Source organism: Prenolepis imparis, unplaced genomic scaffold (genome assembly GCF_030444845.1).
Source record: "Prenolepis imparis isolate NDT839.2.m4 unplaced genomic scaffold, iyPreImpa1.0 SCAF_9, whole genome shotgun sequence".
Lineage (NCBI taxonomy): Eukaryota > Metazoa > Arthropoda > Insecta > Hymenoptera > Formicidae > Prenolepis > Prenolepis imparis.
The window spans coordinates 4,041,966-4,068,751 of record NW_028141167.1 but is presented as its reverse complement, the minus strand read 5'-3'; the positions used below and the strand labels follow the sequence as shown (position 1 = coordinate 4,068,751).

Here is a 26,786-nt window from a genome sequence, read left to right as displayed (position 1 = left end):
ATGTGATAAAGTAGATTACAAAAGACAAAATATATATAAAAAATGAAAAATAAGGATGTTATTGTGTAATATTTCACGTTCATAAATTTTGCGAAAATAAAGTCCGTAAAGCATTATAAAATATTTTGCGAAATGTATATCAATATAAGTACACAATTAATAAGTACAAAAACTAATATACACAATTGTCACATAATTCAATTTTTATCGATGGTACATTTAATTTCCGAAATATAAATATTGCGTTTTATGTCCACAAAAGGGTTTATTTAAAATTACTACATCTATAATATTTTTTTCACGCTCATTCATAATTTTACATAATTCTTTTAAAATAGCACAAATGCCGAAAAAAAACTCATACATTTTATCGTCAGGGTTATCAAGCTACGAATGATTAAGCGAGAGTCGACATTACAATGTGTTATATCGTGACAGGAAAATGCAAAGGCTCGCACGTGTGCAGTAACGTTTGTCCGAAATTCATTGGATTTCTTCCATCGTGGAAGTCGTACAAGTTGCCCAAGTTAATTCAAGGTCCTCGTATAACACACATATATTACCGCGACTTGTCGTGACCGTCTCTTGTCTGTCAGTTCACTTTTATTTATTATTTATTTGATTGCCAAGTCACCTGTGGCGACACGCACTTGTTTTTTTTGTATGACATTTTGCGTTATGAGATTCGTGGCATTTATTTGCAAAATTAATTTTCGCGGAATTTATGCAATGGAATATTATCTTGCGTAATCGCGCTCTGACTAGTACAATCTTTTCGATGTGATTACGATGGATTGAATAATAATTTTAATAAAATTTAAAAAGATTTGGAAAGGAGGATGGGTAAAATCACCGAATTTTGGCCCAAACGATGGAACCTTTTTTATGCATGTCTTCTTATATTTTTGGATGTGTTGAATTCAAATGTATCTGTATCATAAGCTGAGGCGAATGCGGCAACTTCACGCGCGACGTAATTCGTTGTCTTCCGCACATGCCACATACAATATTTTTTGTAATGCTTGACTTTTAACACACACACACACACACACACGAGATGAGATAGCCGCCACGTCTACGTCATTGATCTTGGGTCATGCTAAGAGCAGAACTGCAATTTAAATGCTATTTTCAATATTTTCCCATCGGTGCACTTTGAAAGTAACGTTTGATTTGAATTCAGCATATCCAAAAATATAAGAAAACATGCATAAAAAAGGTTCCATCGCTTGGGCCAAAATCCGATGATTTTACCCATCCTCCTTTGTTCTTACATCATATACATACACATTTTCTCTGATTTAATTTTTATATTTCCTATAATTTATTTTACCTTTTATTTTTATAATTTATTTTGTTTTCTTTTTATTTTGATTTAATTATATATTTGATTGTGGTTATTATTTTTAGCTTTCATGAAAATTTAATATATACTTACATCGTCAGTAAGAACAAATTAATTTGCAAGTTTTTGTCGAAGTAGAATAGCTCAGATTGTTTTTTTAGATTCATTTATTGAATACGTTATGTAGAAATGGTGAAAGAATTGGCTTTCTTGTAAAGATTCTTAAAATAACGAGAGTTCAACGTTATTAACTTGGACACTCGTGACGACTCCGCTTTCCTCAAATTAGACGAATCTATATCTCTTGTTCACGACACGCGCTCGAATCGACAGTTGAAAATATTTGCCCTCTTGAAATATTTTTGAAAGTCATGTGATAAACATGTTGCCAAGCAATCGATAGCTACTTTGTATCAACTGCTCGCGCCAAGATGCTAATGATAAAACTTGACTTAATTTAGTAACAAATTCCACAGCTCTGTTTCAACCGGATTTTAACATTTATATACATATTCAACGTATCTAAAAAATAGACGCTGTTGTTATATTCTTGAATCAAACTGGGGAATCAAATAATAATCTCATAGCAAAAATTTAATGGAATAACATCAATTGTGACTTTAATTTCCAAGAAATATCTTTAACTATAACTTAAATGTCAAAATTAAAATTCTATCTAAAAGTAATTCTTTACTTTTGTTTAGTTTTAATTTATTGCTGGTGTATCGATATATATCTTCATTAAAGAAATCTCATTCTAAATTGATGCAAGAATCTAGCATTAAAATTCGTTTCGAGACGCCCTATATGTATATTGTGTGACCATGTACGTCGTGTGGGTGGTAAATTGTAGGAAGAGAACGCTAGATTGCTTTATGTTGTATAGTGATATACGTCATACGGGGAAAGAAAGACTAGGAGGGACGGTTCTTCGACCATTAATCGCTTATTGTTAGCACTATTTCTAGTTTGCTCATTCAAAGCTCTTTCCATCTTAACGCAATAACGACGAAGATCGTGTCGAATCTCAAATGAGCACGTAATAAATTTTACGACGTACAAACGTTGTATTATATCTATCAAATTTATTTAACCGTGTATTTTGTTTGTACTCAATTAAAACATTTTGTTAATGAAATAAAAATGCCGATCTTTATTAGCATATTATTATATGATGAATTATGCATGAAAAAATTACGCGTTATATTTAAATATTATATTATTAAGATCATTGCTGAATATTTATAAATTTCAATTTATATGATTATTTCGATTTTATTTATTAAATTATTCATATTGTTGGGTTCGAAATGTCATAAATTCTTTTTGGAGAAAGCTTCCAGAATTTTATAAATAGATATCAAGTTAGTCAAGATTATCTTATGGGGATAATAATCGTTCGCCTCGAGAAAAATAATCGAAGTTCTTCTTTCGTTATTTCTATTATGTATATCGACAAGCGGAAGTGCGTCACACGGTCCGAACGCGAACGTTGAACGTAACTTTTGAAGTAGACCATGACGGCGGGATGTTACTTTATATTATATAAAGTCGCTTTCTGATGAAAGGAGCGGAAAACTTGCTTCGTGAGTTAGAGAGATGCGTTAAAAACGAACGAACGAACGAACAACAAACATAATTTAAAAACAAAATCTCGCTTATCGTTTTGTGAAATTTGTTTATCGAGATACTCTTGTTTATCACGTCATACTTAATCTAATCTAACATATGTTTTATTACACGCATTACTGGAGGTCGTAAACTCGACGAATTAATGCGACCTATTTTCCTTTTCGGTTTGTCAATATATACTTGCGCTTTGTTTCTCTTTTCCTCTCTCGTAATAACATATGCCGGATGAGATAAGGATTCGTAGATAGGACGCGCTGGTACCGTGTAACGTACACACAAGAATGAGAGTCGAGTCTCTTTATAACGTGTGTATAATAAATGTCCATTTGCTTTGCTCAGTTATATAATAATATATAAACTTATAAATATTATATAAGCTTTATATTAAATGTATAAAAGATAACATACTCTTGATACGCAATTTGCGATATTATTTGATATAATTAAGCTATTTGACACATGTGTGATAAGAATATTTAATATATATGTTATTAAAGTAGAATATTTAAATATTTTATGACTTTAAAAATGCGAAAAAATTGTGTAGAAATATATAGAAATCCAAATTTAGATGATTTCGAAGAAACACGATGAACATAATTTACTTTTAAATGCAATCTTTTCAAAATTATTTGAATCATTATGACATCTAAATTTAACTTTGTAATGTAATATTATTTTTAAAATAACTTTAGACTGATAAATTTAGAATTATACACACAAAATATGAAATTTTCAAAGTTAAGATTGTTGGGTCACTAAAAGTACGTATTAAAATCATGTGAATATATTTTATACATATCTTTAAATTGAAGAGACTTTTAAGTATTGTATTTCTAATGACTCAGCTTGTATAATTTACTTCGAGGTAATTTAAAGTTGAACATTGGCTCTTTTAGAGAGCTATAACAATATTGTCCGAATATGTATGTATAGAAAGCATATGCGAGAGATAAGTTTTTTAGTCACGTCAATCGTTAAATTTGGAATAAGTTATTTACGATTCTTTAGCAGCTATTACAAGAATGAGCGTTTGCGAATAAATTTGATAGATTTCGAGAAAGACAAAGTTCGCTGGTATATTTTGCTTCGATTTCGAGAAAAAAGGCTAACATTAGATCACAATAGCCAGCCACGTGATGAAACAAATTCGAGACGTAATACGGTGAATTTGCGTGTTTGTCGTCGACCTCGTCCTCGATGAAAAGCGATCTCGGGAATCATCTACGTAGAAATAACCGCGCCCTGATAATTTACTGCCTCGCGAGAAAAGAAAATTCTAAGGCGTTCGTGGTTCGAGCAACGTGAAAACGTAAAATGGCTAATGGCGTTCGTCATTTTCGTCACGGTCGAAATAATAGGAAAGAATATTGCGAAATTTCTCCATTGAATCGCTATACACGTCTCGCTCGTAATATCGCTGAACGAGAAAAATCCCGTACGCGAGAACGAATCTGTAACGGGTATTCGCAATCCACGCGACGTGTAGGAAACTCTTTTGAGCAACAATGGCGTCGTTTGCTGATGTGGCCGGCATTTCGAGAACGCTTCGACGAAACGGCTACATGACGAACGGAACGACGCGAATGGCGCTCGCTCCTCGTGGTGCCGTCATCTGTCGGCGCTAGTTCGTATTAATTGTGACTGTATCATTTCACGAGAGATGGCACTAGGATGTTAAATTTCGTCCTATATTATATTTTTTAATTTAAAAAATTGCATAAAGACATTAGTGTCACTATAAAATGAAATATCATAATTATATGTATATATATAAAATTATATTAATTATATATATTAATTAAAAATATTAGAGATAAATATTATGTAAATTTATTAATATTACATAATATATATCATATAATAAATATATATATATAATGTATATAAGTATGATTATATATATATATATATAATCACACATTATATGTCATAAATACGTAAATATTTGTGGAATTATAATTAAATTGTAATTAAATACTAAATAGAAATATTTGTATAAATAACGATGAATTCAACTTGCAATGTGCTATTAATAAATGGAAAAATAAAACGCTTTTAGGGCGTTTTTGTGAATAAATATAAAAATTATTTTATAATTATATTTTCCATAGTATCTCTATTTAAATGTAGATAAATTATATTTTATCTTCTCAATCTTTGTTATATTTTTACCATATCTTTGCTATATTTTATACAAATGATTGAAAAAGTTCAATAAATTATTCTGTATGTTATCTACCTTTTGCAGTGTGCAGATTTTGTGAAGGCAGGAGCGGAGCAAGGTTTAACGCCATCGGATGTCGTGTTAGCAGCTGATATCACCTTTTCTTGTGTAGCTGATCCACAAGCTGCTAAGGATGTAAGTGTTGGCAAAGTTTTACAATTCTTGAAAAATAATAATCCATCTTGTTCTCCAACTGTGGTTTCTATTAAACTGAGTAGAATTATGTTTAACAAATGTGTGTATTAAATAAATGCTTTTTCCAGATGGTGTTTGGCAATTGCGGCGTACTGACAGAGATATCTCCTGACAAGAGCTATGTCGAAATGACCGGTATTGACGCGGAAACTTCTCAGGATATCGCCGAAGCTATAAACGGCAAAGGTGGTCGCTATTTAGAAGCGCAAGTGCAAGGAAGTAAAACGCAGGCGCAGGAAGGTACTCTGGTAATCCTTGCTGCTGGAGATCGGTCGCTATTTGATGAATGTCAGTCCTGTTTCGAGGCTATGGGCAAAAATAGCTTCTACCTTGGTGAAGTCGGAAATGCTTCCAAGATGAATCTTGTGCTTCAACTAATGGCTGGTGTAACTCTGGCAGCTCTAGCCGAAAGTATGGCACTTGCAGATCGCGCCGGACTTCAGCAAAAGGATGTTCTGGAAGTCTTGGAATTGACATCTTTGGCATGTCCGGCGATTCTCGATAAGGGCAAAGGTAGATGTCGATTTATCTGGATCACAATGATTTCATTTATATTTGTATTAATTCAATTGGTTCGGTTAAATAATAATATGCACATTTCTAAGAAATGTAATAAAGGGCAGTAAAAATTTCATTTAAATTATTTTAATATTTCTATAAAAATAATTTCAATATTAATAAAATTTTAATTTTAATATAAATATTCTAATGATTATACAATATATTATATGATATCTCAGAGTTCTTAATTAAACTGATTAAAAGTTAGTAAAATATGCTTATGGAACTTGTAATTAATGTTATTCGTAATATTTTGCTTTGTAGCAATTATCGAGGGCGGTTTTCCTACCCAGTTACCACTGCAACATATGCAAAAGGACCTGAGATTGTCTCTAGGTATGAGTGATCAACTAGAGCAACCTTTACCGTTGGCCGCCGCGGCGAATGAGGTGTACAAGCATGCTAAACGTCTCGGATATGGTGAACATGATGCTTCGGCCGTTTATATCAGAGCTAGGTTCTAACGCAACATAGGTTTCATGTTGTCACCGAGCTTCGCTATACCGTATTTATTGCGATACCTGACGTTATTTCCCGCCGCTAACTGAGGAAAGAAAGAGAGAGAGAGAGAGAGAGAGAGAGAGAGAGAGAGAGAGAGAGAGAGAGAGAGAGAGAGAGAGAGAGAGAGAGAGAGAGAGAGAGAGAGAGAGAACGAGAGGGTGAGAATTGATACTTCAAGATACTCGACTTAGTGTAGGTCGATTTAAAAATATACACGTCGTTATATTTGTGCGTGCGTTTGCAAAATTTTAAAGAACGCATTAAAAGTGAAATAAAAAATGCAGTAGTCTATCACAGAAAAGTTTCGTCGACGTGCGTTGAGAAGAAAAATGTTGTAGATCTTTGTAATCTTATTATTTTAACTCATTATGACAATGATGGTTTCAATACTAATTATATAGTAATACTCTTTTTCTTCTGACATGTCATAGCGCAATAGTTCTTCACGTCTTTCTTAATTAAAGAAACATTTTTCTTCGCCCGCGAATGAAGGTATAGCATCGGTTTAACTCGATCGAACTCCCGGAGTCGCGTCTCGACTTCGATTATGCGCGAGACGCCTGATCCAATCATTTTAGTTTCAAGAGATTCGGGACGTGTCGAAAATAAATGTGCCTTACGATACCGATTGAAGAAAGGCGTTGAGCGAAACGGGGATTGCGTTTTGAAAGTCGCAATTGATAATGAACAACACATTGTATCGGCGTGAGATTATCAACAGACAGACTGACAGACTACACTATGACGATAATAAGCAAGGCGTTAATGACAATAGTCCCAGGGAAGTTAGAAACAATGCATGTTTTATGTGATGCAATTGATTTAAATTGCAATTATACGATGATATCTTGGAAGCATCCGTCAATCGAAACAATTGTATAACAGCAAGAGGACTGATTATCCTTATTCGTATACTTTCGTCTTCTTCATGATTCACATATTCTAAAGAGTAACGTTAAAGAATAACTTTTAACACATTATTTTATAGACGCACTTTTATTTTGTAGATCTCGAGTTTTTATCTCGCACTCTGTACAACGAACAGTAAAAGTGCACTGTGTTATTCTAATCGTGCTGATCGTTTATCAATGAATTAGCACATCCAATAACAAATTCGATCATTTGCATTACATCGCATTAATGCACGTTAAAAACTATTATATATCAATATAAACACAAAGGCATCAGTTTTTTAAGAATGAAATAAATTAGTAATGTTATAACCAAATATCTTTTATGATATTAGATATTTACTCGTTCAAAATATTTATATTATGAATTTACATTTAAATAATATTATTATGTAACAGCTTTTGTACACTAACGCGATGTAGTGCGAATGATCAAATTCGTTATATAAAGTAGTTAGTTACTTTTTTCTAGAGATATATTCGATTTCTCAGAGATAATCACATGTGACAGTACACTACTGTCATTGAGTTCTCTGCGAAAGAATCATTTCGACATACATATGTATAATCATAGAATTCAATTGAAAATTCAATTTAAATGGTAAATAAGAGAGAAAAGATTTGTATTTGTGCTTACTAAATCGGCTCACTTTTACTGATGCTGTTAATATAATTAATTTGCAAATAATGAATAGGGAATATCATTTAAAATATTACATGATTTTATCTTCGATGCCTTTTAAATTTGGTTTTGTAGTAGAAATTTAAATTGTACACATCTACAATATTTTGTATTATATTCTATCATTCCACAATTAAAAAATTAAATCAATCTCGTAATCAAAATCATAAATTGAACGCAATAAAATTTTATTTGCTAATAAAAGATATATTGATGAATATTTGCCAAACCTTAATTTATTTAGTATACGGGACTCTATTTCCATAAAAGCATCGCGTGTTCGACGCACATCGACTTCTCGGAACAGTCCTTACTACGATAAAGTATCCCATTCTTTCGTATACGATCGTACAATCTTCGCGAGGAGAGGATTCTTCTAACGACGAGGAAGGAAGTGAGTGAGTGGAGGAGCGCTTCCGTTTTCCCAGGACGATCGTGCGATTCTCACGGGTGACACGCGACGAAGTCGAGAACGATCGGAGAGTCGCAAATTGACTCACGGAGGAGACTTGCGGTCAAGAAAAACGTACGAATTTCCTCCGATTTTTTAAAAAAGATATGTGAAAAAGGAGATACCTTAAGTCTAGGTCGACGTTTTAAGGAAAACGTAAAAAGTGAGTTTTTTTGCATATTGAAGTAAATTTGCGTCTCATCTCTTCGTCAATTGTTATTTTGTACAAATTTTTCTCCCCCCCCCCCCCCTGGGAAAATAATAATTTAGCGATCATTGAATTTTTAATGAATTTAGAGGATATAAAAATTAGAGATTGTTATTCTTGATAATTATTCGAGATTCTTTTCTAAATTGTTATTTATATTATCCTTTTTCATCTTTGGATATAGAAATTGTAGATTTTATATTCAATTGTCAATCTGTGTGAAAATTATAACTTTGTAAAAGGGAATATTTAGCGATGAACGTTTAGGAAGGAATATGCTAAATATAGAGACTGAAAAATGTTCGCGCTCTTAGGAAAGAAACCTAAGCAAAGTTATTTGTATAGATTATTCGTTTCCAGGTTCGTGTTTTCTCCTCAAATAAAATAATCCTCTAGATTATCTGTTTATTCTATCTATGACAGATATTTCACGAAGTCGAACGGAAAATCGTGTCGTACGCTTGACAAGGTCTCAAAAATTTATGCGAATAAGCATGTGCGGGAAATTTCGTAGTGTATAACTGAAATAAAAATGGCTTAGCGCCATATCACGTACGACAACATGTAATTAGACATGTACACACAATCACCAGTTAAATAAATAACATTATAATGACAAAAATTGTATGCGCGTATAAGCCGTAACTGACGTGGGTTATGTGTGGAGATAGGAAAAAGATATATTAAATATTCTACAGCATAAAAGAAAAATATATATACATATAATTAGTAAATATTAAGTTTACTAAAAAGAAAATAAAAATAATGGAAGAAATTAGTGTGATTGCGAACGAATGAATGAATGAAAGTATACATCCATATGCGCGTTACGTCGATACAGACATATGTTTTGTCACGAATACAAATGGTTTTTGAATAAATATCTATTTGAACTATGAATTTAATCTGTCTTCTCCCTGAATCAAAATTTCTTATTTACATGAATCGAGCTTTCTTTCTATCCTCTTCATTAGACTCGTGCTTCCTATACGTCCGCTACGTTGTATGTCTCGTGCGAGACCGATCATATGGTGTTATCGCTTGACGGCGAAAACTGATCTGACTTCACAGTCAGGACTGAACCGAGGATCTCCAACGTCAGCCACGCTGCACATCTCGTGCGAGACTGCGAGACTGATCCCAATAGAGGGCCTCATAGGAAGAGAGTGGCAAACTCGATCACGTGACCTTTCTTCTGATTGGATAGAGGCGTTAGAACACCTCTGTTCTAACGCCTCTATCCAATCAGAAGAAAGGTCACGTGATCGAGTTTGCCACTCTCTTCCTGAGGCTTTCCCCATGTTCCGATATTACTGCCAATATTAAAAATATTGAAAATATATAATATACGTAAACAATAGATTTTCAGTACTGGCAGTGTATATCGGAACATGCCTCTTCTAATTGGGATCAGTTTCAAGCGAGGCGTGCAGCGTGGCGGATATATGGAAATCCTCGGTTCAATCCTGACTGTGGAGTCTGGTTTCGTTATCAAGTGGCGATACTGCTGCATAGAGCCTTGCGATCAGTGATGGTCAGTCTAGCGCAAAACGTGGAGGACATATGGAGACGCGCGAGTCTAATGAAAAGTGCAGGTATTTTGAGAGAGATTCTTATAGAAAATTTTACTTTTTTGTTAGAGATTTAAAGATCGAATTTTTGTGTATTGCATAATTAATTAATATATTTTTATGCATGCATTGTAATAATAATTTGTATGCATGCGCAATTTTTAATGTTTCATTGTCAAATAATAATATAACTTTGCTTCGCGCTCGTGATTATATTCGATTAGATTAAACGAAATGGAAAAGATATATGCATATTGCAATTTTTGAAACTCATTAGGTTTGTTCTTTTTAGCTGCACTGGTGCACTATAGTGCACACTGGTGCAATAAGTTAAAGTGAGACAAATATATTTTGTTTCACTCTAACTTACTGCACTAGTTCATCAGTGCAGCTAAAAAGAACAAACCTATTGTAAGCTATTTTAAAAAATATTATGCGACAAAGTAAATATATTGTTATCACTCAATTGTTCACTTAATTTATATCTGATGAAGATTCATCTTTAAATCTTTAGATATATGTATATGCTGTCTCGTTGATATTTTATTTAATTCGTGGAATTGATCTATAAATGATTCTATAAATAATTTCGAGATAATCACAATATCGAGACTACCCAAGCAGAACAAATAAGTCAAAATGATGTCAATTTGATGTCATATTGATCAAATTTGGATCAAATTTATGTCCAAATTTGGTCAATATGACGTCAAATTGACATCATTTTGACTTATTTGTTCTCCTTGGGTAATTACGATTTTATTGAAAAGAGAGGTCTCTCTTATTTGGTTGCACCTCGTAATTAAATTTATGAATTATCTGTGCTTCGGACTTTATTAACCGGCCGTGCGGCGAGAAAATCCACTTATGGAAACGTATATAAAATATGTCCACGTGCGTGCTTGTGCACAGGCACATTGCAAAACTTAATTATTTAACAGATATCGAATACTTTCTAGTTCAAAAAGTATCGATGACCATTCTATAGCTTAATTTACATACACGCACGCGCACACGTACGCACGATGTGAAGAGCGTCAAACGTTTCGACGTACGATAGTCTCGATAGTATCTGTGTTCGCCGCGCCGAGTAGTGGTGGGGGGATGACGCCGAAGAAGGGAGCAGTCGTGACGTAGCAGCAGGGAGGGGACGCATCACCGCTGTCAGATGACACCTGTGGCTCGACCCCCACGATCAGTCCATCCGCGACCGTACACGCGTTGCTCTACTGTGTTGTTTTACGCGTCCTCGCTTATGCGCACAAACACCTATACACACGTGACGCAGTTGCGTACGCACGTACGCCTGGCAGAGTGTGCGCGTACATACGCATCGATATTGTGCGTCATAACGAACACATACACACGTACTTGTCGCCCCACGTGCAATATCAATGTCAATTGTCATCGATCGATGTAGCGGTATCGAGGAGTGGAGAGCCCAGCGGAAAGAAACGGTATTTGTTTCATATATATGTATATACATATTATATTGTGTCTGGCGCGAGTCGCTGTGAAGTTGCCGAGTTCGAATTTCGGTGCCACTAGCACGCAAAAAAATGTGGCCTCCTATATTTATCTGTGTCAATATTATAGTAAAGTTCTCTCTCTTTCTCTTTCATATGTACTTATCGTGTCATTATTATCGTATCACTATACTAACATGAATAAACATTGAAGTTTCTGACTTAAAACAAGCTTGGTTCGCTCGAGGGCGATTAACGATGTCATAGTTTTGCCTGAGTTGTAAAAAATTAAAATGAAATTAACACAAACGTAAGTTCAACGTTCAGAATTAGGTTAGGTTTAATTCTCGCGAATTAATTTTCGGAGCGTCGTAAAATTTTGCTTCGTCTGAAAATAGGTTATAACGGCTCATAATATATCGCGAATATACGTTTTCGTTGCGAAATCGCTTCCGTTGTCGCGAACAAGCATAAGGATCGGATTTTTTTGCGTTTTCGCGGACGAATGACCTTGTCACAGTTTTAAGATCGCGCGAGCAGGATCGTCGTGAATAAACATGAAGGTTATTTTCGCATATTAGAGGTTACTTTCGTGTGTACTTTCGGGAATTATTTTCGGCCTCGTGTTCGGAAATTTCGGAGCTTATCGCTGGTTTCGATCTCTTCTCGAGAGTCTCTCTATACGTTATCGAGAGAGAGAAGAGAAAGACGTTTCGTCGTTCTATTGTCATATGCTGCGATTATCACGGAAATCCGAAAGTGGCCGATCGTCGCGGATACGCTGCGCCGAGTCGAGGCCGATCGACGCCGCATGTCGATCCTAGGAACAAGGTCGTCGATGTGGAGCGTTACTTTCTAGACGGCGCGGCGTTTCCGACGCAACCAAGAATTACCGAGAATCCTCCACATCGCGAAAATGCTCGTGTCATGGCGCGCGTGTTGGAATCTATATGCGAATATACATATACATATATGTGTCATTGTCGTTGGGAATTGGCGGGAATGCGTGGATGTCACTCTTGGACAGGATAATACTCGCTCAAACGTTGGTTCGCTGAATTATTTCCGGCTCCGCGATTTAGCGAAGTTTATTACTTGAAACGGTCTGAATATATTTCTGTGAAAATTACCGGAGATTATGATAATGTTTTATGGCGATTTAGCTATTTGTTACGGCACAGTATATAATAGCGAAAATTCATGTCTTTGATTTATACAAATAAATATATCTTAAATATTTAATATATTTCTTGGATATTCTCTCTCTCTCTCTCTCTCTCTCTCTCTCTCTCTCTCTCTCTCTCTCTCTCTCATCACGGATATACATGATGTAGAATGGAATAAACACGATATCCTTTGAAAAATATTTATTTAGTGAATGTTAAGCCTTTAATTCTCCGAGCTTTGTATTTACAGCTTGTATATAACAGCAGGTGATATAAATAAATCGATTTAGATACGTAGCTCTTATTTATGCGCATTAATATGGAAATAATAGAGAGAGAGATTAGTATTAAATACATATAATTGCAACGCGCATCTGTTCGATAATAATTGCATTCTGCAAGTCGCGGTTAAAGAATCAAGATATCAGGCCCCTCTCTCTCTCGCTTCTTTGTCTTCTTCATATCTTCCATAATAGGCGTGTCTTTTTCGTAATAGCGCTTTATTCTCGCAGTCTCGCAGCTCGCGGCGAGAAAACGGAGCGCGGCCCGCATGCCCGTCAATGCGAAACGGAGACACGTTTCGCTCGGGACACGCGAAAGACTTGGAAATCCCGTTCGCGGCTGCCGCTTGTCGTCGGCTGCTTATTAGCGACGACAGTTCTCATCTACATAGTATTGACGGAACGACCGGCGCCCCGATACCGCTCGATAATTCCGACTCGCCGAATCGAGTAGCCGCCGCGAGAAAAAAAAAAAAAAAAAAGAAGCGTAGCAGATACTCCTCTCGCGCAGTTTCTCTCGCTCCATTTCGAATCGCCGCGACGAATTCCGATCGTGCTAAAACGTCGCGTTTTTAATTCGCAAAAAAAACAGCTGTTCTGTAAAATCGTCGCTTGTCAGGAATTTGACATTTTCAAAAAAAGAAATATCTTAATTAAATATCTTTGTAATTAATTAAAACTATCTCAAAGTCTGTTTTCGCAAAATTATATGAGGAATAAGATTTTATTATTTGTACATTTAGAATTTATTTCTCGAAAAACTTTTCATCTTTTTAGTTTCTTATAATTCGAAATCTATTGCTTTCTCGACGTCTTTGTTGAGAAAAAGATTGACAATTTTTTTCAATCAAAGAAGATTTCTCTCGAGACAACGAAGATGATGTCATGTTGTTCCTATATAGCTACGCACACTTTTAAAATACAAATGCGCGTTTAAAAAATATAATTTATAAATATTTGTTCTTTACTCGCTGAAGTTAGAAAAAGTCTGCGCGATTTGCTTGTACTCTGAATTTTTAAATACTACCAGGAATTGATGTCATTGAAACATGTTTTTTTTCGTTTTTTTAGTCTCCCCTCATTTCATAAATATTAAATTTTGAATATTTCCGATTATTTACTTATACAAACAGCATGCTATTATCATTGCATATGTTACTTATTTAAAAATTGTTCAAATTTTTATGAATTTCTAATGTACTGCTTTAGAATAAATGAATGTACAAAAGTTTTCTACGCATATATTTAAAGAGGAAATTCTTCTGTAACACTAAGAATTTTTTTCGTTTACATACGATTACCTATGCAAATAATTGAATACTTTAAACATTAAAAAGTTCCAATATAGAATTCCTTTGGTTAGGATAGGGGAAGAAAAGATAATACAATAAATGTAGTAAAAACACTTATTATTTTAGCAAGATCTCTGAACGAAATAAACCCTACCAATTTTGTATTAGATTTTTTTTATTCTTTCTAAAATAAATTCTATAATTGACAAATAAATAAAATAAAAAATTTAATGTTAAGAAAGTAATTCTTTTATTATCAAAATGACTTGCTGATTTAAATCTTGCTTGTACAATATCTTCCTATATTATTGCACAGCTTGAATGATGAAAGTTCTATTGACCTAATGACGTAGGTATATTGAAATAACAAAATATTTGTCGTGTCGACGATACTTTGCGGATGTAATTACGTTCGTGAGGCCGGAACGCGTGCGTTCACGTGTGAAGTATCGGTCGATGAGAAGAGCGAGCGAGAGGTGCGAAACTGCTTGTAGAGGAAATAGTATGGACAAGATTACGATGGCGACGTCGTGTCGACATCGAGTCGAGTCGAGTCTTTCTCTTTCCGTAACTCGAAGCAGAAAACTCACCTCGGTTCGAGTATCCCCCGGAGATTAACCCTTTCCGGTCGAAGGATTTCAATCCCGATGCATTGTCTCTTACCTAAGCAAATTCGAGGCGATGCAGGAACAGCTATGACATTTTCTTCGATTCTTCTGCAACGAAAGGACTCATAGAAAAAGAACACATTTGATCAAAATTTGTACATTCTATTATTTCCGTAATGTTATAATTAATCATTTTTATGAATTAAGTTTTATGAATTTTTATGAATAATTTTTATGAATATGACAATTATTACAGAACATGGTTGAAAATGACAAAGTAGACAAAATTTGATTAAATTAACATCGTATTTACAGCTCACACGCATTAAGGTGAAACATATGCATTTCAATTATTAAATTATTAATAATACAGACATATTATTAAATTGAAAAGTGTTAATTATTTTAATTACTTATAATTATTAAATTATACCCCAACTATAGAGAAATATTATTACATCAAAGATTCGGGAGTTATAATTATTAAATTTTTCTAATGCATACACATATACAGACATTATATTAAATCTAACTAGTATTGAAGGAAAATCAGCTTGTTTTAATTTAGTGGGGAAATCGGTTAGGTGGACAAGTTGCGTGCTAACAAGTCGAGTCTCGTCGTCTTGCATTCCGAGGTGCAAATTCCGGAGCGGTTTTCTTTTAGGAGAGAGGGAACGAGAGAGAGAAAGAAAGAGAGAAGTGGAGCGCTTACGGTACCAATTTTCCAACGTGCATTTAACGTCGCGCTCGATTCTTTCTTCTTACCCTCGGTCAATTTTCGTTTGTTCATTAAGTGAAGGACTCTGACATATGGGACAGGATATGTAAAACATGACCACAAATCGTCCATCAACTATGAAATTCAATTTCGGTTGTTCGGTACTAAGAAATAACGATGCTTGCATCATGGAAGTGCAACACACAAATTTACACGTACATAGTACGAGTATTTTTTTCAAGGGATAGTGAAATTGAAAAATTTAACGGGTTTATATTTAAATATAAATCCAAAAACTAAAATCTAGAAGTATAAATAAAATAGATGTTTGTGTGAAACTTTTGAAAGAACAAAAAGTAAAATGACAAATGATTTTTAAGTCTTGAATAAAAAATATATTCTTATTATTTTTCTGTTTTTTATTTTCGTTAAGTCTTTAATATCTTGATATTCAGGATCCTCTTTGCCATTTAACTCGCTGCCACTTAATTTCTTTAATTAATTTAATTAATAACTTTCTTAATTATTTAATAGTGATTATTAAATAATAAATTATAAATTACTTATATATATATATATATAAATAATGGATTACTTAATTATTAAATTAAATTACGTGCACTCTTATAGAAATATGGCTTATGCTTTCCTTTTCGAAAAATTACGAAAACGGGGTCTCGCCGCGTACAGAGAAGCACTTCTTTCACGTTGACGTATTGTTACGCAAAAGCGCAAGGTGCTATTTTATAGTCGGCGAAAATAATAGCGATGCTGCCGTAGAAAATAGGGTAAAGTACCCGATCGGGACAGCTCGCTTGAATCGTGTCGCGTTTAAGATGCATCAATACATTTGCATCGTATTGAATCGCGCTTATCCGAGCGGCAGAGAATGAAGCGGCTGATCGGTGCCGTTTAACAACTCGCGAAAATAGCGACTCGACGAGTAGGTCGTTTGTAACGCCGAATACTTTCGACTTTGGTGAGAACGACGATGTGTGTGTATCAACCGGTTCGTATAAAGGGATATCTCTCGCTCGTGTTTCGATCTGCCACGTATATGTATGTATGTATTTCTCTGCGCGCGATTATTGCGGCGTAACTTTCAGCCCGGCCGCGCTCATTTCGAGAATGCCCCGCTTTTGGAATTTCTCTCTTTTTCTCTTCTTTTTTTCCTTTTTCGAGCCGTAAAATTGTGCACCTTTCGTTCAAGACACTATCCATTTGATTTAATCGATGCGATTCCGAATCATTTCCTTCAAAGCGTATCGGCCACTCGAAAGTTACTAATTATTGGGATTTAGTCTGAAATTGGCATCGTTTTTTTTGCATTTCACTGTTTTCACACGACGCTAATATATTCGCCCTCTTTTTTTTTTTTTTTTTTTATTAAAGTATTTAGTTGCGAAAAGATTGAAGAAAACTTGGATTCTCACAAAATTTTTTGTGAAATTTTCTTTTAATCATAATCTCTTTAAACTCTTATCCTCGGTGTGACGTTAATTGCTTCTTTGTGGTCAGTCTTCGTTTTTTTTCTCGCGTTGCAAAGGGGGTGTGTTTTTTAAAAATAAAAAATCTTTGGAAAATCTCCAAAAATAGATTCCATATAAATAGATATAAGATATAAAAAATTATTCATATCGATCGGGAGATTCTTAATATCGCGAGAACGATAATTTTCGAGCATGCAGGCAAAACAAAAAGGCGCACGTGGTGAAAGTGCATAGAGATGTGAAGGCGGTTGTGGAAAAACTGGGAGAAAGGAATAATTAGGATTTATAACATGGAATGTCGTAACGGGAGAGATTCCTGGGATTCGAATCATAACACGACCTTCGTTATCCTTTTAATTCCGTGCGATTGTGAGTCGCCGCGCGCGCTTATTTACTTAAATAGAAACGTGGAACTCTTCCGTTCTTTTCTACAAATGCGAAATCATTGACCTTACAGTTTCTTCGATCAATTTGGTAACAAGTTAGCCTTCAACTGTTTCCAAGGACACCGTCATAAATCATATCATCCGCTAATGTACCTTTCCCGTTCTTGGCATTTTTTATATATAAATATATTTTTGTAAAATTAAACTTTAAATTAAAATTTTTGGTAAAGTCAGCTCGAAGTTAACTGAAGAATATTTTGTCATCTTATTTTTGCAACGTATGCTTCGACGTTTAAAAAAATCGATTCTAAATTGCTCAAAGAATCTATAGCGAAAAGAATACCGTCATCTGTGTAGCTGTTAAACATTTCTCTCGGGAATTAAGTTATAAAGGAACACCAATTTTCATGTACGCAGCCTCAACAATGTTGTATGATTAATGAGGGATTGTTCTTCTAGAAAACTTAGAGAATGAGAATATCTGGAATTTTTGGGAAAAGTATATATCGTATATATAATTCGTTTATTTCAGCTTATCGCTAGGAAAGGAACTTGGTTTACATAACTTTATCTTAACCACACTCATCCATCCACACCTCCTTCTAGTTTCTTATTACTACCTCTAAAGCCTATAATAGACAAAACTATATTATACTATCTCTTTAAGTGACTAATAGCCTTATACATATATATTTTATATAAACTTTATATAAACTTTCCTACAATATTCAACTTGTACATAAATTTAAATACCTATGAAAACGTGTATTTAACAAAAATATCTTACCTAATTAAATCATTAAATCATTAATTCATTTAAATTTTTTGGGAAAAGTATATCACCACTTGGATTTTCAGACATTTCAGATACTTGGAAACTTTGATAATATGCTACTATATTGCCAACTGGCAATTTCTTGGCAAACTTGAAACGTGTCCCGCATGCGATTGTTAATCGCGCCGATTTACGTCGAGATTATCGCGTCGCGCTTCTTGTTTACGCACTTTTTCTTATCACACGGACATTAAGATAAACAAGTAGCCTCACATGCTTAACGCTTTATCGGAATTCACAGGAATGACACCAGTCGAGCTCGGCTTGCTGGTGAAACAGTAATTCCTGTAGATAAAAATAGCGACTAATTTGCGTTAATTCTAGAATGTAAGTCTTTTTAAGCCTCTTTTGCAGTATTTACTTTTTTACGATATTCTTGTCTTTAATCTCTCAAACCTTTGTTTTTTAAAAATGATTTTCAGAGAAAAAATTCTTAATAAATTTTTTATTTCTTGATAATTTAAACAGATTTAAATTTAATGAAGCAAATTTTTTTCAGCTACTTTATTTATACTGCTATTTTTAGAATCATCTTAAGATTTAAGAGTATGATTGGATCTTATTTTTAAGGGACATGTATCTTCTCCTTTTTCTCGAAAAGATAACCGCATGGCTTTTGGAAATTGTTTCTAATTTTTATTCTAGTCTTTTAATAATCACGATATATAATTAAAAAGTGAAAAATATATATTTATTATTTTATTTTTCGACAGAATATCAGCTACAATAAAAAACAGATAATGACTGCAAACATTTCGATTTGTTTTGTGGATTCTTCTTAATGACAAACTAAATTAAAGAAACATTAGCAGGCTAAACACACTCATTTCATGTTTGTCGATCGTTATCAAAGCAATCATTTATATTGCCATAAATATTTACACACCAACATTTACAGTCTGACTTTTATTGGACCTTCTAATATTGAGATTTTATATTGAAAATAAGAGTCTTTTTTATTTTCTCTCCACGTTATCGTATTAATAATTACAAAACATTACAAATATGATTTTCTCTCCAGTGTTTTAATCGCGTGCAAAAAAAAGGTGTAGCCAATAGAGATAGAATAAAACATCCGAATGTGAATGAAATAAATTTGAAATAGGTTTTCAAAAATACTTTTCAAAGAGAGAATGTTAATGATAATGATAAATATTTCCTCTCAAAATAGTACAAATGTGTATTGATAATTTGACGCGCCCCCGGCTCGGCTCGGTTCGGCTCGCCTCGGCTCGACTCGGTTCGGCTCGGTTCGGCTCGGCTCGGCTCAGCTCCGCTCGGCGGCGCAACATCTTGCAACGATTGAATGTAACCAATCACACGATCGGATTCGCAGTCACGTGATAGCTGGCGCGCAGCGAGCTCGCAGTTTACGAAGCGAGAGACACGAATCAAGCGGGCGTTCTTTTCTCTCTGCTTTCGCGGCGGTTTATAAATAAACGACCACTTCACCTGGTGCCGTTCCGCTCTACGGCGACACGCGTAGCATCTTCGTCGTGTATTCGGAAGCGCGTGCCTCTCCTCTCCCTTCTCTCTCCGACTACATCGTCGGCTTCCGAATATCGTCCGTTGTACGTTTGCTGAAGATTGGGGGGAAGGGAACGCTAGAGCGTCTGTCTCGCGTTACGGCATACTTCAAGTTATTGGCGGAAGAAGATCGCGAAACCTTTCATAGAGACAAAAAGACTGTTTTGAAAAAAGAGATTGCGTTCGTCAAGGAATGTTGAATAAGGTAAGAATCTGTGTGAACATTGTGCTGTAACAGCACAGTTATATCATAATAATGCGATTCTAATATGGTGTCTAGTTGATAATATGCAATAGCAAGGATTTATCTGTTTCAATATTTTCCTTTTCACTCTATCTCGTAAGCTAACGTTTATAAGAAATGTTTATTCGTTGTCAAATTGTATCGTATACATGTATATATGTGTAAAAATTAATTATACACAATGTATTAGTTGATAGTGCTTAATCACGCTGGGATATTTATTGATATGATTAATCATAACGTTAGATACGATACCACAACTAAAATGAAATAATTGTATTTGAAATTTGAGTATGCTCTATCTAATTCGAAATCACATCTTGTATATTGTCCTTGAAGCGATCATTGACAACGCAGAGAGAGATATCTTGTTATTCCATGACGACGTATGACTGACAAAGATACACTGAGACTGACTTGAGACAATGAAATTATCTCTCTCAATCTCAATCAAACTGCCAATTTCCGGTTTTATCTCCGCGGGGAAAATGCTTGATCTGTATGTCGTTGGTTCTGAACAATTTAATTACATCAATTCTCATAATCTACTTTTTAATTAGTACGTTTATATGACATGGAGAAAAAAAAATAGAAAGAGAACCATTGCTAAACACACACTTTTGATTTCTCACTTAATTTTAATTGGGATACAAGTACATTTTGAATGACGTAAACATGTGAATTAGGCTTAATTATTGTCGAGATCGTGTGAATCGTTACAAAAAAAAAAATTATTTCGTTAAATAAACCTTTACTTTCGCGCGATGCTCCAGCGGGAATATTCCGTTTGTTTACGTCAACGACAGCCTTCGCGTGCGGACTGGTTAGTGAGAAAGAGAGAGAAAGAAAAAGAGCGAGAAGAGCAAGATTGAGTGGCGAAGGCAGGAACGGAGACAGAGAGAAAGAGAGGGACGAAAGACGAAAAGGTTGAGAAGAGGGGAAACTGAGACGCGAGATCGGCCGAGCGACTGTCAGCTGCGCTCGGCGCACTTTCACTCGGCCGATTAAAGCGTATCGCGCGCGATTTCGGCGGCGTTGAATCGTAACAGATTTCGCGCGATCGATCGGCGAATCTACAGCATCACCGTTCGCGACATCGATAACGATAAACGAAGTGTAAATCTCGCGACAAGTCGCGACGAATCAACGGCTTCGTGTCTTCTGCTACGGCAGCAACAGGGGGGAAGGGGATTGACAGACGGCCATGTTTGGTAGCGGTGGCTGCACGTGTTGACGCGGCCAGTTGCAGCTTCGCAACCAGATGGTGCGTGTGCGTACACGTGCGTGAATCCCGCGAGACAACAGTAGCGATCCGGATCTGAGAACCTATATTATTCTGCCCGCAGGTGTGAAGAAGGACAGCCAGGAGGGATAAGCCGAAGGTATTCCCGAACGAGTTGACGAAACGACGTCGTCGTCGCGACGCCACATCTGGTGATCATAAGACGGCGGGAGAGAGAAAGAGACAGCGAGAAGACGGGAGAGAGAGAGGAGGGGAATACACCGTGCCGTTCGCGCACGCGTGTGGCGCAGTCGATCAGTCAACTGGTGGCTAATATCGTCTGGTCGCTCGAACTTCGGACGGGGAACCGCGATCAAGTTATCGCTATCGTGTTTCAGTGTATGTCCTTCGCGGTGAGTTTGTTTACGGTGTGGTACGGACCCGCGCTATCCACGGAAAGTGTCTTGTAGTGTTAGTAGTGGAATTTCGCTGTAACAGTCGTTATTCCGACGATCGTTTCCTTCTGACAGTGTTTGTGACTGGCACCGAGTGAAATCGGAACGCGAAGTCGCGGATATTTTGACTGAATTTGATTTATTTGTTCGCGCGAGTTGTCAGTCTGACATACGACAAATTCTTCGCCTATCAAAGGACAGTGAAGTACGATTAATCGGCTATTAACTCGCGAAAAAAGTGTTTGACATTGCTCAACTATTGACGAAGAGGAGCGAAGAGACACCGTAGACGAAGATTTATGAAAGAATCGAAGGAAACCATCGCGACGTTGTTATTACGACGATAAGACGAGAAGAGCAGAACTCGATACGAAGAAGAGGAGGAAGTCGAAAGATAAGACAACGGACGTTATCTTGACGCGAGTGTCCTCCTGCATTCTTCGAGACTAATTCCGATCTCGGTGTCGAGGAAGTCGCAGGACGCAGTGTTTTTTTTTTTTTCTTCGTGAATAAGTCGCGGCGCGATATGCGCGGTACTTTGTTCTCTCGTCGTTCCCACCGTAATCGTTCCCATCGTCGTAGTTGCCGCTGTCATTGTCGCCGGAAGGACGATGCATCGCGCGCGTAACAACCGCCGAGATAAACCGTCATCGCGACTACCGGCAGTGTATTATCGGTGGTGAATGGAGAACTAACCCAGTGGATCAGATCACACGAACAACTGATGCAGTGATGCAGTGCCGTAGTGTTAGTGACCAGTGCCACATGCCCGTTGTTTGGATTACTTGAAGATGCCTTCGTCCGGCGGGTATTATGACGACAGGAATCCTTTGCTCAAGGGCACCTTATCGAGGTGAGTACAATTCTCATTTCCAGTGATCGACTCGAGCATTTTAAGCTCGGCTAAATGGTACCGTTGATTTCACTAAATAGATTTCTATAAATCGAAGAAGAAATAATAGATTTTTTGTTTCAACAAATCGACAAAATGTCGATACTGATTTTATTGTCAAGAAATTTTGGATTTTTCCAATAAAGTTAATTGTTTAAAGTTAATTTATTATCGCAAAATAAAAATTAAATTAAAAAAACTGATATATATACATTCTTTAAAATATCTTTTGAGAAAATTTTACAATATAATGAAATTTGTGTGTAAGATTGTTTGCAATGTAAAATAAATTTTTATATATAAATTATGTATATTTGAATATAAATGTTTTATACTAGATAGTAATTAAATGATACTATAGTAATTTATAATATATAAATTTTGGTTACATTGTTTTTTACACATTTTTCTAATATTGAGATTGATATTGATATTGAGATGAATATTGAGATTGAGAAACCACAAAATAATATGTATAAATAATGTGTACCATTACCGTGTTTAAAATGTTAATCGATAATATATATTAAAAATGATATAATTGTATGTGTATTGATATGTGTATACCCGAAAGATTTTGAATCTGCTTTTGCATATTTTTCAAACTACCACGAAAGAATGAATTTCATTCTTTTTTATTTAAAATGAGAAGTATTGAAGGGGTTAAGCTAATAAAATAAAATTGCCGCTTTTCCGTAAAAGCTGCAAATTAATTGGCTACAAACGTCTCGGTCCGAGAACTCGGACCGATTTCTAGTATCGTGGACACAAAGCTTTAGAGAGGGAAAGCCGCTTCTTGCGGCCGCAAAGTGAAAAGCATATAGTTCCCACTATACAGTTGAGAGTTAACATACTCTGGCCAGCATTCTCACCACACATTTAGTGCTAAATGTGCGGCTATCTAATGCATTGCTCTTGTTTACGCGAAGTGTGTACAGCGTTTGTCTCGTTAAAATCTAGAACTGGATGGCCACATTTAACACTAAACGAGAGTGCACCGCGAAATATCATTCCTTACACTTGAAGAGGAACGACTACTTAAATTTTAACATATTCGAAATAATCACATTATTTCTCTTTATCAATATATGCGCCATTGCGCAAATTATGATTATATACAGTCCGCGATATCGACAGATCGATGATAACCTTATCAATCAAGGTCAATCATAATTATCAACGCCAGAGTCAAATCACAAATTAAACGAGTTATAACTCTTTACATTACGAATAGCTTGAAGCGTCGAAAAAGTATTTCTTTTTTTTTTTTTTATTTTGTCGTATTATTTGAGAGATAAACGTGCTTGGGGAGTTATGTCATAATTAAAGTTACTAAGTTTAAATCCGGTAGCCCAATGGCGAAACACAGTTTTTAATATTTGTTATTTACATCTCGTCTCGTTCAATATTTTGGCGTGCATTTCGATTCGTAAAAACGGCGACCTTGATCGGCGCGATACACGACATCGCGTTATGTTGGTGCATTTGCACCACCATTGTCCTTGGCGCGGCCCTGTTAAATGCAAAACAGCCAATGAAGGGCAGTTGCATGTGTGTGTGTGTGCATCGATATCCGACTTGTGTCTGGTTTACGCACGCATCTCTCGCACGTGTGCGACTTATGTATACAGCCTCGATATATCGGTCGAACATGCACGCGACTTTAATTTATCTCTTATAAATGTCGCCGTTAACTGAAAAAAAGACGTGGCTTACAATCTTTATACTTTGAAGAAAACTTTAGAAAATAAATTAATTCTATGTAATTATTATTAATTAATTAATTTCAATGGTTTAGAAAATTATTGATAAGACATAAGGAGAAATAAAAAATTTAAATGAGATAATAAGAAATTCAATTCGAGTGGTGAGAAAAGAAAGATTAGCGGGGTTCCCTCTTAAATACATTTACGTATATATACATATTCATCGAGTCGCGAAATATTTTACACTTTACTTAGACAAATCTAATGCTTTGTGTAAGTAAAGTGTAAAATATTTCGTGACTCGATGAATCGTCTCTTAAAGCGCGTGATGAATGCGATATCGTCGACTGTTGCGCTCGTATATATAAGTACGCACATTTCGCACGTCAACTCCGTTGTTAACGACGTGATATTCGCGACGACGTGAACGCAGTATCAGCCAGCACTTGGAACAATACTCACGTAACGCCGTCACGGCTGTCCTCGAATTTCGCAAAATAACATGGAGGCTTATACGCGTTGACTTATATTCAATGTAAACGTAATTAACGACCGCACAGCTGGTGGAATAATAATTTTACCGTTTGCACACTTTCCTGCTCGAAATATTCGCCTCGAGATATCGCCATGATTGGCTCATTTTCAACCATAGTTAGCGTATACTTCTTGTTGATCATATAGATACACGGTTGGCATTCGTATGTAAGTAATCGGTTCGAAATTAAGAGGGGACAAGCATTTTTAATGTTAAGAATTATTATTAAGGCTCTTCCGTATTAAAATACAAATATATAAGTGATAGGCCTTTAAGAGCCGAACGCGGATGTTGATGCGTATTCTAACGAAATTTAATTTTTCGCTGGAATTAAATTAATTGTGCACATCCATACAAGAAAAGACTTGGCAGTATACCAAGTAGTAAAAATTCGTGCCCTGTGCACAATTAATTTAATTCCAGCGAAAAATTAAATTTCGTTAGAATACGCATCAACATCCGCGTTCGGCTCTTAAAGGCCTATCACTTATATATTTGTATTTTTAATGTTATTCGAAAAAACATTCATCTAATTCAATTTTATAGCAGTTTAATAATACTTAATATAAAATATTTATTAAATTATTATATTATTATATTATTATTATTATTTATGAAAGAAAAAATGAAAGAAAAAAATACTATCATATACGTATATGTATATAAATATGTGCAGTCCATTTAATTTTCGAATTAATTTAATTCGGATTAATATTAATGAAACTTTTGCTGTATCAAATATACCTTTCGTGGAGAATAGGATTTCGTGGAAATAAATATAAATATAACTTTTAACCAACACAGTGGGAGGTCACTTTCCCGATGTTAGATAAGCTAGAGCAAGAAGCGCGCTGATAATTTCACGTCTGTGTTGAATCCTCAAATCGTCGCGGCGGAACGAAGAGAAAGTTGGCTTGAACGAATCTCCGGACGATGACAATAATAACTCAATAACGAGACGAGTTTTATTCCCGATTCCGTAGAAAGAACCGTTTTGAGTGACGCGTCTGTCAATAAGAATCAGGCGTGGAATTCCTTTCACCACCGTGCGATCATCGTTTCGAGTCGAACTCTGTGTAGATCTATCCTTTTTTTGCAATGCACAATAAACCGTTAATTCGTTCAATTATATGATTATATAAAAATAATTCCAAAAGTTTATTGAATTCCTTACAATACATATATATCTTCTTTTAATAGTCATATATATTTGCATCTAATCTTTCTGATTTAATTAATTATTTTAATCCACTATTTTATCAATTCTTTTAATATAAATTCTTTTTGCATTTAAATTTCATTAAACGATATATTTTTTTGCAATTTTTCAAGCATTATTTTTGCAACTATAACTTGAAGTTAAAATTTTAATTACAATTGAAGATTATTTAAATTTATCTAAGATTAGATGAAGCATAAGACTTTGTTATTTACTCGTATATATTTTTGAATCAATAATTTGCCAAAATGCAGCAAATATTAATTATATTAATTTATAGAGAAAGAAAATTTCAATCAACTTTCAAAATATGTTAAGTATCGTATGTTGTTGAATTGAGCATACTTACTCTTCAGTAAATTCATACTGCATATCTCGCGAGATTAAGTCTTTCAACTTGACCGATCTCTTGCGGATGGCTTTTTTTTATGCGCGCAATCTCGTAATGGCGGTCGATGAA

General features: G+C 35.1%; 2 protein-coding genes across 4 annotated transcripts in view; both read left to right on the top strand.

The window, feature by feature from the left end:
• Window positions 1-9,613, top strand: part of Ndf (Nucleosome-destabilizing factor) — a 37,172-nt gene extending 27,559 nt beyond the window's left edge. Inside the window, exons 8-10 of the mRNA XM_083045917.1 lie at window positions 5,229-5,339; window positions 5,468-5,912; window positions 6,225-9,613. Coding sequence (XP_082902043.1) covers window positions 5,229-5,339; window positions 5,468-5,912; window positions 6,225-6,424 — 756 coding nt within the window. The 3' untranslated portion in view covers window positions 6,425-9,613. The remainder of the gene's footprint in view (window positions 1-5,228; window positions 5,340-5,467; window positions 5,913-6,224) is intronic.
• Window positions 9,614-11,494: 1,881 nt separating this feature from the next.
• Window positions 11,495-26,786, top strand: part of Lilli (AF4/FMR2 family member lilliputian) — a 197,600-nt gene continuing 182,308 nt past the window's right edge. Inside the window, exons 1-2 of one of the 3 annotated variants that reach the window (XM_083046192.1) lie at window positions 11,495-11,741; window positions 21,644-22,827. In XM_083046192.1, coding sequence (XP_082902318.1) covers window positions 22,766-22,827 — 62 coding nt within the window. In that variant the 5' untranslated portion in view covers window positions 11,495-11,741; window positions 21,644-22,765. Of the gene's footprint in view, window positions 11,742-19,910; window positions 20,259-21,056; window positions 22,828-26,786 lie in introns of those variants that run through there. The other 2 variants (XM_083046193.1, XM_083046194.1) reach the window with 2 other exon arrangements.